This window comes from Perissodus microlepis, chromosome 5 (assembly GCF_051167445.1).
Source record: "Perissodus microlepis isolate ML-2025 ecotype Zambia chromosome 5, ASM5116744v1, whole genome shotgun sequence".
Classification (NCBI taxonomy): Eukaryota; Metazoa; Chordata; class Actinopteri; order Cichliformes; family Cichlidae; genus Perissodus; species Perissodus microlepis.
Window position 1 is genome coordinate 21436746 of NC_140465.1, and position 13228 is coordinate 21449973.

Consider the following 13228-nt stretch of genomic DNA (forward strand, 5'->3'; position numbering starts at 1 on the left):
ACCTTTCAAAATAAACTGAATCACGTGAAAGAGTATGCAGTTTACGGATGAAAAGCAAAAAAGAGCCGTCAGATGCTAAAAAATAAACCTTAGAGTCAAACTTTGAAAGAAAATGGGGGCCGTTACAACTTATGTCTAAAAATGTATAATTTCATGCATCTGTAAAACACTCGACTCCAGGTAAAGGCCCAGTGGAAACACTTCACGCAAGCTGAGTTGCCCGAGATTCACAGAACTTACAGAAAATGTTACATTTTTGTGATTTATATCGTTGTCAGGATGATAAATGTGTTATATAGGGATATGAGATTTTAGTCATATCGCACAGCCCTATATGTATATATACACACACACATATATGTGTGTGTATATATATGTATATATATATATATATATATATATACATGTGTATATATACATATATATATATATATATATATATATATATATATATATATATATATATATATATCACAGAAAGTGGTCTGAATATGCTATAACTATAAGTATGTACAGGCTATGAGCAGGATATAAATATGAAAACTATACAGAAATATGAAATAAAAAGCTATACAGAAATATGAACTATGCAAGTTATAAACAGTTGTAAACAGTTATAGAATTATATACGTTCTATTTATAGAATTGATAATTGTTTTTCATTATTGCAGGCAAACCAGCCTATGAAATGGATGAAACAAATCCTGACTGGGTTTCATCGCTACACATGGGGCACTCCCATCCCTGCTTCAAACTACATGCTACATACCGTCATGCCAATCAGATTACTTCTTCCATATCAGGGTGAAGAGGTGACCCTTCTGGATAAGATGGCGAAGGTTTGATGCGTTTTGGTGAACATGTGCCCCAGCGTGGTAGTAAAACCAGGGAAAATGCTCTTGTTAAATACTCTTAAAAGTCTTGTGCTGTATATGTAGTGATAGGTTTTCAAAAGAGACAGTAAGTTACAGAATGCTGGTAGTGGGTGATATCATTTAAATGCTGTCATGATTTTATGTGAACATTTTGTCATTTGTAAATTATACATGACATTGATTCTACATTGTTACTGATATGATGTTCTACAAAGTGGTTTTAATTTAAAAAAAAAAAAAAAAGGCAAAAATTTGTTTGTTTCTTTATTCAACTTTTGAACAGTGGTACTTAGTAAGTACATATTCAGTAAATGCTAATTATTTACATGGCAGTGCACTTCAGGCACAAATGTAGACCCCTAAATAAAACATGGGTTATTCAGAACAGAACTATGCTTGGAGAAATCTTTCCCATCAGTTCAGACAACTCCTCCTCGGTAGCAGGTGGAATTTTTCTGAGGACGGCTTCTTTTACCTGTCACTACAGATGGTCTGTTTATTTTTTGATTCAGAGCCTTTTTTGGGGCAGCTGAAGAGAAGTCCATCTTACGGCCAACCTCTGGCTGTATCTTGGTCATATTACCCAGCAAAACCCAGTATGCAGGTTCATCTGTAACAGTCCTTGTGCCACGGATCAACACTGTTGCTTCTACTTAAAACAAAAGAGCAGCGACATGGGTGCAGATCTGCGCGACTCCGGCCATACAGATGCTGTGGGCGTCTTCAACCTTCCCTGTGATGCTCACATTGACCCATGGCTGCAATTCAGTCTTTGAGAGTGCAGTACCTGAAACACACACAGACAAAGTTAATTTAAAGACAAGAACTTTAATGAGCCAATGCAGACACAAGTGTGTTTTATCTACTTTTAAATCCATTTACCATAAATATATCAAAGTGTTTAGAACGTTAGCACATACATGTAATTTTTTATCTTTTTATGTCACCATCTATAGAATGCTGCATGTAATATTCTAAATCTGTCTGTTCTTTTTTAAGAAACCCGCCTGCAAAAAATGAACCTAAAGTATGTAATGCAAGGATGTAATCACTTTCAAGAAAGCATAAAGTTCGACTTTAAGTGACAATTATGGACACCTAATATGATAAGGAGATTCTGCAGGTCATTAATCAATGTATAAAACTAAAATAGAATGTATTTTTAGTGACACAGGACATAAACACGGAAGCAAGATGTATAATTAGGATTATTTATAATAAATATGAATTAATTAGTGCAATTTCTTTAACCATAGAGAATAACTAAATGCTTCAGGACAATGTCACATCAATGCACTGAACTCACTATGTTATCCATCTGACAGAGCCTCCACATGTTCTCACTGTAATTTCCCTCTCATGAATTAATTCATGCTTGCACTAATCTGAATGTTCGGAGGGAAATCAAACGCATTTTACTCGCAGTACTCAAGCTGACTTTTTGTTTGAATGACGGCGAATTCACAACTTAAAAATAGCTAAATCTTGTACCCAGTCCTTGGTGGATGTGAGCCTCCAGAGATTTATAATTGCGAAACTCCACAGAAGAGGGTAAGAAAATATATCAAGCTAAGTCAATAGCGGTTGGTCTTCAGGGTTTCTACTCCACTGCTGTATTTCATACGGGTCCACATTTCCAGTGCACGCTATTTTTTGCAAGTACCGTCTCTTTGCATCCGGACGCAATCTGTCTCTATACGGTCCTTTTTCTTTTGAGCTGCTTTTAAATATGCTTTGTAGCAATCCTCCTTCCAACACAGTGTGTTTGTTTTGATTCATGGCCTGCTAAAATGGTGCCGCGCTCCCACAATGCACTGCGGCGTGACGTCAACTCCAAAGCCCTATACCAGTTTTTAAATTGTGTTGATAGGCCACGTAAAACCAGCGTCATGATAAACAATATATATGCGTGTTTTTCCTCAAAAGTTTCGTCACGTTTACTGTCTAAGGACAGCGCTAGCAAGCACTCTCTGCTTATGACCAAAAAAAAAGAAACAACAACAACCCAGCCCTTTCATTTTGGTGGAAAAATGCACAATGTCGACCAATCAAAAAGTGATATGGCAACATGACATTTGGTTGTTTAGGAAGAGGGGAGAGTTTTAGGAGTGACGGCAAGAGAGAGAGAGAAAGACAGCAGAAAAAGAGAGAGAGCGAGTTTTGAGATGTGAGAGATTTGTGACGTTTAGTGTGTTTGGAGTGTGTAGTTAATGTGCTGTCTTGTGTAGTTAGTGTTTTGTGTTTTGTGTCAGAACAATGAGGTGACTGCTGTCTCCAGGTAGAGAACAGGAGAGTGAGACACCTGCTGCTGTCAGACCTGCAGGTATCAGGCTGTGATGTTCTCCTTTATAGTAGACAGAAATTTTTGGAGTGGCACAAATAATTTGTGTGGCATCTTATTGAATGCAGAACAGCTGATTGTTATGTAAACAGTTTGAAATGGTTATAAAAAAAGGGGGTAAAAGGTAAATGGCTGCAAATAACTTTGTTTGCAAAACGTCTGCATATGATTTTAAAATTGGCAATTTATATTTGCATTAAAAGTTATGAAATATGATTCATTAGTGTGAATGCTTGTAAAAGCATTCACAGTATTGTTGTTGTAATCTTTATTCTTCTATTTTATTATCTATTCCGTACGTTTTTTGTACTCTATCTCCTTCAAAACCGTTCAACTTAGAAAAACCATTCAAACACCGTTAGATTCCTCTTCTTTTGGACATCACTGCTTCTATTTTTCTCATTTTTAACATTTATATTTTTAATTTTATTCAACTTTTTTCAACAAAAATTTCCCATGTATTTCAATGGAGAGACCCTTCAAATCCTCATTCAACTTACTCATTTTTAAACTCCTGCTACTTCCACATACATTGACATAGAGCCACCATTCAAACTTTAAAACGAAGACAAGACATTCAACTATTCAACTTGTATTTATCTTTTCAATATCTATTATACTTTTTCTTCAGTTCCAGTTTAAGTTTCATGATGTTTTTTCACCCGTTTCAGAGTTTATAATGGGTGTGTATGGGACGGAATGTTGGGGCTAGAGTGAGACAGCTCAACTGCTAGAGTGAGAGGAGCAAAAAAATTAATCTTAAAATCTTTTTTAAAACTGCTGCTGTGTCCGCAGCGTTTGCTCTACAGGTATGATTTTACCCTCAAAACGTAGCCATCGCTGTCCTCTTTCATCCAATGTGTTTATTATTGTACTAGGTATTATGGTTCTTTCATAAATGTCACCAATGCACAGCCTCCTCCCTCCAACTCTTCCATAGACTCTAATGTTAAAATGGCTCAGAAGGTTCGTTTGAAAATCAGAAGAGCATGGTGTCTTTACACTGCCACCACGTCCATATAATAAACTCCACAGGCATGAAAACTGAGAATTCAGTAGACTAGACATTGCTGTCACTCACGGTGAAAGAATTTTGTCAATACAACTTGTACTTTTCATTTGGGAACGATTTGTTTCGGCCTGACTTTTCTGTTCATTTTAAGCAGCAAAAGTGAGGTGCATGTCTGTGTCCGTGTGTATGGAGCCATTGGGTGCAGTCACTATAGCAACCAGGCTCACATCTGCCTGCTTAACGAGCTCTGCCTGCCACTGTCCCAAGATTCATCTTAAACACTTCTCTTTCAACTGCTGCTGTGTCCACAGTGTTTGCTGTACAGCCATCATTTTACCCTCAAAACGTCGCCATCGTTGTTCTCTTTCCAACACAGTGTCTTTGAAAGCTCAGAAATGTAAACTTTTTAAACTGTGTGGATCCAAGTGGAGGGATCACATTTGAGTCATTCAGTGATTTAAAGAATATGAACTTTTAATATTCATTCAGATGTTTTCTGACTCTAAATTTTCTTTTCTCATTTCTTAGGTTTTTCTAATTTACATTTAAAACATTTTTAGCTATTTTCCAACTTCTTCTTCTGTGGTTGTAAGCTTTTAGCAGTTCAGCACTTTTGTTTTCAGATTAAATTCAGTTTTTTTTTTTTATCTCATTCAAAATTTTTAACTTAAAATTCAGCAATTAATTCATTTCAGTGCATACATTCAGATTCAAGCATTCACACTGCAGTTTCTTCAGAAAATGCACATTCTAGTTAAACATGTTTTTTGGTTGTTACAGTAAAAAATATAACTTTTTCTACTCGGATTTTATGTTTTTTGTCTGATTTTAGATCAATTGTGTTAATACAGTATGTAAAAATGAAAACATAACTGACACGTGAGGTTGTGCTGAAAAGGATGATACCAAACAAGGCAAAGTAAATAGTTTTTAAAGGTGAAATGTAGAAGAAACACCAAAAGTAGTTAAAAATTACACCAATTATACCCTGGACCCCAGACGGTTAAACATTTTTTTTAAAGTAACGCAATAGTTACTTTTCAAGTAATTAATTACTTTTAGAATCTTGTAACTCAGGTACTAACTCAGTTACTTTTTTGAAGAAGTAACTAGTAACTATAATTAATTACTTGCCCAACACTGGTTACAGCGCTTTCAGAAAGACATCTACTGTGATAAAGTTTATTCTCCACTGCTGTGTAAATGTAAATGTTATCAGGAAATGATCAGATAGGAGAGGGTTTTCAGGAAGCACTGTTAAATGTTCAGTTTCTATGCCATATGTTAAAACAAGATCTAGAGTGTGATTAAAGTGGTGGGTGGGTTCTCCCTCCAAGCAGCCACGCGATGAGTCCATGTGACACTGAACTACTCACTTCTTTCATTGGCCGCTGATCTCACCCTCAGGATTATTCATCTGTTTGGCATCACACTTCTCTGGATTTTCATTGTCTCACCTCCCTTTCCTCCTGCCCACTGGCTCCTATTGCACCTGGATAACAGGTTGGATTTTGCTTGCTCCTGGACACTCACTCAGATTTCCTCACTCACGTCTTCTCGCCTGCAAACTCAAGCCACTCTCCATTCCAGTGTTCCTGTTTACTGTCTCGACCACTAACAGATCTCTCTTTCTGTTGCAGTGTCCCTTCCCCCCAGAGACTCACGTGTCACACGACTGAACCAGGGCTCCTAAATTCACACCATGTCACTGTTAACTGTGTATATACACAATAAACTAGTGAAAAGCTATCCTTGCCTTCGCATTGTGTCTTGCAATTGGGTCCACGCTGCCTTCTACTACCTGGGCCCTATTTCAGGAAGCCGGTTTAGTGCAAACTCTGAGTAAGTACACCCTGAGTGAACGAAAACTCTGGGTCTTCGGTTTCACAAAGCGAGTTCAGATGAAGCCTGAGTGAGTCACCATGACGACACACTCCGTGAAGCTAACCTGCCCCCTAGCAGGTTTACTGCAACTAACCCTGACTGTCCCCGCCTCTTTGTCGGAAACCTGACTGTAGGAAGTGTCAGACATGGCGTGCCCCTTCCTTGAAGAGCCAGTAGATGTTGGAGCCCAAATTCTCTGCAGAGCTCTCCGCCGGGAGAGAGTGGTTAGAGCGCGTTTGGACATATTATCATTCCCTGATGATTTCCTGTGTGAACGTTACCGTTTCTCAGCACAATCCATAATTTATTTGGATAACATCCTCAGGCCATATATTGCTCATGTGACACATCGCGGACATGCTCTCAGTTCATTACATATTATTTGTACTGCACTCCGTTTTTTTTGCAAACGGGAGCTTTCTGTACAATATTGGTGACGCTGAGCACGTTTCCAAGGCTACCGTCTGTCGGGCAGTCAGGAATGTTACAGTTGCACTGAAACGTCTCCTGCACTCGTTTGTGGTGTTCCCCGGTCACAGACCCACAAGATTTATCAAAGAGGGATTCCACAAAATTGCAGGTATCAGGATGAACAAAACCTAATCCATGATGTGGTGATACTTGAACTACTACTTACATGTTGCAGCTATTTTCAGGGTTCCCGGGCGTGATTGGCTGTATAGATGGCACCCACATTCCAATCATTGCACCCTCAGTAAATGAAGGGGACTATGTGAACAGGAAGTCTTTCCACAGCATCAATGTACAGGTACATAGTTCCCTGTAGCATTTCACACTAACAAGTGATGTCATTATAGTAATGGATGCTAATTTGTGTTCTCTGCACTGTGAAGATCATATGTGATGCTGCCAACATTATCACAAATGTGGAAGCCAAGTGGCCAGGCTCTGTTCATGACTTACGAATTTTTCGTGAATGTACACTGAGCACAAAATTTGGACATGGTGAGTTGAAAATACTTTAAAATATATAAAGACCAATTGCTACAGGGACATTTGAACTGAAGTGTATCCTTCTGTCTTAGGAGAGTTCACTGGCTACTTGCTTGGTGATAGGGGGTATCCATGTTTACCCTATTTGCTTACCCCTAACCCTGACCCTGAACCGGGCCCACAGCAGCGATATAATCTGGCTCATTGCAGGACAAGAGCCAGAGTTGAAATGACTATCGGAATGCTTAAGGCCCGGTTCCAGTGCCTTCAAAGACTCAGGGTCACCCCAGAAAGGGCATGTGACATTTTTGTGGCATGTGTGATTCTTCACAACATTGCCACAATTAGAGGAGAACACTGTCCTTCTGAACCAAACATCAGCAGTGATCCAAACCATGAACATCCTGACCCTCCCACGGACATACAAGATGGAAGAGCAGTCAGAGACACCATATGTCACAATCATTTCCTTTGACCCATCACCTCAACATGTTGAAAGAAGAATAAACAGATTTTTTGTTCAACTGGCTTTATTGGTCGCCTGTATTTCCTGTACACAAAGTATTAATAAGTATATTATTATGTTGTTCAAACACTGAAATAATTCGTCCATCTCTGACCACTTCACCCACCCTTAACTGATGTTCCAGCAGTAAAATCTCAATCTTGGTCTTTTGGCTCTGCTGCTTGAAGTGTTCCATTTCCAAGTCGCATTTTTTTATTTTCTTGATCAAATAGGTCTTGTACAGCTGCTTTACAGGGAGCTATTGAAACACAGAAAATAGCATTGACATTCATAGTACATGCCTACTTAGGTTGGTTGTAAATCAGTGCTGAACATCTTACTGAGGAAAGGTTTGTTGGAGAACTGGCTGGACCCTCTCCCTCTTCATTTCCATCATCACTCTGTTAGAGACATAGAAAGTCTATGGTTTTATTATAGTACCACATTTTATTCAATTGTTATATTTTCCATTGTAAGATGTAAACCTCATAAAGTGTCTCTGTTGCTTCCTCCTCTGTAACAGCTGTCAATGTTTCTTCATTATTTTCCTGTAGTAAAGAAATTAACAACATTGCTGTTCTACTGTAAACTCATATAATCTGTGGAGTATTAAGAGTACTCACAACTGCATGTTGGTCTGGCTCAACAGGAGGCTGCACCAGATGCAGTACACCATCACCATCAACTGATAGAATATGAGGTTTATACAGGTCACTTATAACTTACAAGGGACCAAATGGCAATTAACAAACATATACCAATCACCTTACACTTCATTGTCATTATGCTCTCAAAGACAACCAAGACTGAGGGAAGGCAAAATCAGTAGGAAAATAACTTCACTACAAAATAATTCATTATGGTAAAGAGTTTATCAAATGAATGAGTAGCACTGCAAAGGTGACTGTGAAGAAAGGATGTATGCACATCATGTATTATTTTGAATTTACCTCTTATGTAGGCACTTGTGTCTTGCGGGGTTATTGACTCAGAGGATGTCCCCGCAGAGATGCCTTCAGCCACAGGGCGCCCACTGTTTTGGCTGAGGGCCAACTGCTCAGCCTCTGTTTTTTACTTGCTGCCAGGAACGTTTGGGGCCTGTTGGGTTGCACCTGCGCTCACATCACATCACAAAATAAAATGTATAAAATACAAAATAAAATAAAATATAATAAAATAACGTGTTAAATGGGTGGAAATCCCTAGATCAATGTTTAAATTAACACTCACGCATTGACTCTGTCGGCTATGTTTTGCCATGCATGCTCCCTTTCTTTTGCAGCTGAGGCTGTGTTACTTTTTTTCCGCAAAATTTGCATGTTATCGGCATATGCTGCCATCAGAATTTCGGCCTCAAGCGCTGTAAAATACATTGACCGCGCCTTCTTTCCCTCCGTCTCCATGGTGACTCGCTTAATCTGTGCTCCACTAACCAGGGCTTTATGTATCCTCGTGCGCGCGCTTAACTTGGGGTTAAAGCAACTCCGCGTTGATTGAACTAATTGTTATCAGCCTTTCTGAAACCGAATATTCCGAGTTGGACAGTTCGGGGTTACTCAACCCTGAGTATCATTTTTAACTCTGAGTTTTCTAAACCCGCTTTCTGAAACAGACCCCTGGGGTCCAACAAAGAATGGCCACGCATCATACTGATGTCTTCGGAAATTTATTTCTCTCTTTCTCTCACTCTTAATGTCTTCAGACACCGTGAAAACTGAAGAAACACAAAGTTTACAACATAAATGTTTTGAGCTTATCAGTCTCTCATATCAGTGTCCATAAACAGTCTTGTGCAAGCAGAACAGAAAAAATGCACGATAATGGATATCACAAAAATGTCCTCTCATTACCAGTGTAGAACACGTATGCAGCATTATACAAACAATATACATGAAACCATACCATGTGCGCCTCTTGGACCACATGCAGAATAACATTAACGTTGAGGCTGTAGATGCATCTGTAGCCATGTATCCATGCTAGCTCCACAGTGCCATGGTTGTGCTCTCAACCAAACTCTGGTCATGTGACCATTACAAACTGTACCTCATACAAACTTTACAGCACTTTACATATTTAACAAACCCATATTTTGTAATCACATATTTTAGACATGTTTTTTAATTAATGTTATCATCTTATCATCTTATCTTATAAATAAATGAACTAAAGTAAGCATGAATCTTTCACAGAAACATATGAAATAACCAACTTTATTTTAACAGGGACAGTTACACATACAAAATCACTGCTCAATAGAGGAAGGAAAAGAAAAGAGGAGAAAGAGTATACACCAGGAAGTTAGATTGGAGGATTCCTATCAATGACTGTACAGAGTGTAAGGTCAGAAAGATTAGGTTTCCTTGGTGAAGTACAGGGTGGGCCATTTATATGGATACACCGTAATAACATGGGAATGGTTGGTAATATTAAAGTCCTGTTTGTGGCACATTAGTACAGGGAGTGCAGAATTATTAGGCAAGTTGTATTTTTGAGGAATAATTTTATTATTGAACAACAACCATGTTCTCAATGAACCCAAAAAACTCATTAATATCAAAGCTGAATGTTTTTGGAAGTAGTTTTTAGTTTGTTTTCAGTTTTAGCTGTTTTAGGGGGATATCTGTGTGTGCAGGTGACTATTACTGTGCATAATTATTAGGCAACTTAACAAAAAACAAATATATACCCATTTCAATCATTTATTTTGACCAGTGAAACCAATATAACATCTCCACATTCACAAATATACATTTCTGACATTCAAAAACAAAACAAAAACAAATCAGCGACCAATATAGCCACCTTTCTTTGCAAGGACACTCAAAAGCCTGCCATCCATGGATTCTGTCAGTGTTTTGATCTGTTCACCATCAACATTGCGTGCAGCAGCAACCACAGCCTCCCAGACACTGTTCAGAGAGGTGTACTGTTTTCCCTCCTTGTAAATCTCACATTTGATGATGGACCACAGGTTCTCAATGGGGTTCAGATCAGGTGAACAAGGTGGCCATGTCATTCGTTTTTCTTCTTTTATACCCTTTCTTGCCAGCCACGCTGTGGAGTACTTGGACGCGTGTGATGGAGCATTGTCCTGCATGAAAATCATGTTTTTCTTGAAGGATGCAGACTTCTTCCTGTACCACTGCTTGAAGAAGGTGTCTTCCAGAAACTGGCAGTAGGACTGGGAGTTGAGCTTGACTCCATCCTCAACCCGAAAAGGCCCCACAAGCTCATCTTTGATGATACCAGCCCAAACCAGTACTCCACCTTGCTGGCGTCTGAGTCGGACTGGAGCTCTCTGCCCTTTACCAATCCAGCCACGGGCCCATCCATCTGGCCCATCAAGACTCACTCTCATTTCATCAGTCCATAAAACCTTAGAAAAATCAGTCTTGAGATATTTCTTGGCCCAGTCTTGACGTTTCAGCTTGTGTGTCTTGTTCAGTGGTGGTCGTCTTTTAGCCTTTCTTACCTTGGCCATGTCTCTGAGTATTGCAAACCTTGTGCTTTTGGGCACTCCAGTGATGTTGCAGCTCTGAAATATGGCCAAACTGGTGGCAAGTGGCATCTTGGCAGCTGCACGCTTGACTTTTCTCAGTTCATGGGCAGTTATTTTGCGCCTTGGTTTTTCCACACGCTTCTTGCGACCCTGTTGACTATTTTGAATGAAACACTTGATTGTTCGATGATCACGCTTCAGAAGCTTTGCAATTTTGAGACTGCTGCATCCCTCTGCAAGATATCTCACTATTTTTGACTTTTCTGAGCCCGTCAAGTCCTTCTTTTTGACCCATTTTGCCAAAGGAAAGGACGTTGCCTAATAATTATGCAAACCTGATATAGGGTGTTGATGTCATTAGACCACACCCCTTCTCATTACAGCGATGCACATCACCTAATATGCTTAATTGGTAGTAGGCTTTCGAGCCTATACAGCTTGGAGTAAGACAACATGCATGAAGAGGATGATGTGGACAAAATACTCATTTGCCTAATAATTCTGCACTCCCTGTATATGTGAGGGGGCAAACTCCTCAAGATGGGTGGTGACCATGGTGGCCATTTAGAAGTCGGCCATCTTGGATACAACTTTTGTTTTTTCAATAGGAAGAGGGCCATGTGACACATCAAACTTATTGGTAATGTCACAAGAAAAACAATGGTGTGCTTGGTTTCAACGTAACTTTATTCTTTCATGAGTTATTTACAAGTTTCTCTTTGTTCACAGCCATTGACATGTCGAAGAGGTTAACACGTGAGGAGTGAATCAAAATTGTGTTGATATCTGGTGAATGCAGTAACCGGGTCATTGCAGCAGATTTCAATGCAAGACACCCTACGAGACCACCCATCTCCCATGCTACAGTTAGCAAACTGCTTGCTAAGTTTCGTGAAACTGGTTCAGTGTTGGATTTGCCAAAATGTGGACGCAAGAAAACTGTCACTAATGAAGAAACATCAGTGGCTGTCCTAGCTTCATTCAGCAAGAGCCCACAGCGTAGCACTCGCCGCATGTCACTGGAGAGTGGCATTAGTCGAACATCCCTTCGGCGGATATTAGCTACTCACAAATGGCACCCTTACAAACTCCAGCTACTGCAGCATCTCAACGAGGATGACCCAGATTGGCGCACAGAATTTGCAGAATGGGCAAAACAAAAATTGGAACAGGACCCTCAGTTCACGCAGAAGATTTTGTTCAGTGATGAGGCAAACTTTTATGTGAATGGTGAAGTTAACAAACAAAACCATCACTATTGGTCTGACACTAACCCACATTGGATGGATCCCTCCAAGACAGTTGGAACAACAAAAGTGATGGTTTGGTGTGGTATATGGGGTACAACGATAGTGGGTCCATTCTTCATCAATGGAAACCTCAAGGCCACTGGATATTTGAAATTGCTACATGATGATGTGTTTCCCTCTTTATGCACTGAAGCTGGCACGTTCCCTGAGTTTTTCCAGCAAGATGGTGCACCACCACATTATGGGTGCCAGGTCCGAGCATTCCTAGATGAACAGTTTCCCCGAAAGTGGATTGGTCGTCGTGGGCCAGTTGAATGGCCCCCAAGGTCTCCCGATCTGACCCCCTTAAACTTTTATCTTTGGGGTCATCTGAAGGCAATTGTCTATGGTGTGAAGATATGAGATGTGCAGCACCTGAAACTACGGATACTGGATGACTGTGCTGGCATTTCTCCTGCTGTGTTGCTATCAGTGTGTGAAGAGTGGGAGAAGAGGGTTGCATTGACAATCCAACACAATGGGCAGCACATTGAACACATTTTATAAGTGGTCAGAAACTTGTAAATAACTCATGAAAGAATAAAGTTACGTTGAAACCAAGCACACCATTGTTTTTCTTGTGACATTACCAATAAGTTTGATGTGTCACATGGCCCTCTTCCTATTGAAAAAACAAAAGTTGTATCCAAGATGGCCGACTTCTAAATGGCCACCATGGTCACCGCCCATCTTGAGGAGTTTGCCCCCTCACATATACTAATGTGCCACAGACAGGACTTTAATATCACCAACCATTCCCATTTTATTACGGTGTATCCATATAAATGGCCCACCCTGTAGTTTGTCTTTGTGTTTTTGTAATGGACTAAAACATTGTTTCCACTTCTATGTTGAAAACATGCCCC

The 13228-nt window shown here is 39.7% G+C and overlaps 2 protein-coding genes across 3 annotated transcripts in view; both read right to left on the reverse strand.

Moving 5' to 3' along the window:
* Positions 1 to 6319: 6319 nt before the first annotated feature.
* On the reverse strand, positions 6320 to 9660 carry LOC146387263 (uncharacterized). Its single transcript, XM_084927295.1, has 6 exons — positions 9657 to 9660; positions 8522 to 8635; positions 8195 to 8256; positions 8057 to 8119; positions 7913 to 7972; positions 6320 to 7830 (listed from the first exon to the last, which is right to left on the reverse strand). The coding sequence occupies exons 1-6, from the start codon at positions 9658 to 9660 to the stop codon at positions 7597 to 7599; spliced, it is 537 nt and encodes a 178-aa protein (XP_084783421.1). The 3' UTR covers positions 6320 to 7596.
* LOC146387264 (uncharacterized) overlaps positions 8194 to 13228 on the reverse strand; it is a 40464-nt gene continuing 35429 nt past the window's right edge. For both annotated transcript variants that reach the window (XM_084928745.1, XM_084928744.1), the window contains exon 20: positions 8194 to 8683. The gene's annotated coding sequence lies outside the window, so the exon portion shown is untranslated. The remainder of the gene's footprint in view (positions 8684 to 13228) is intronic.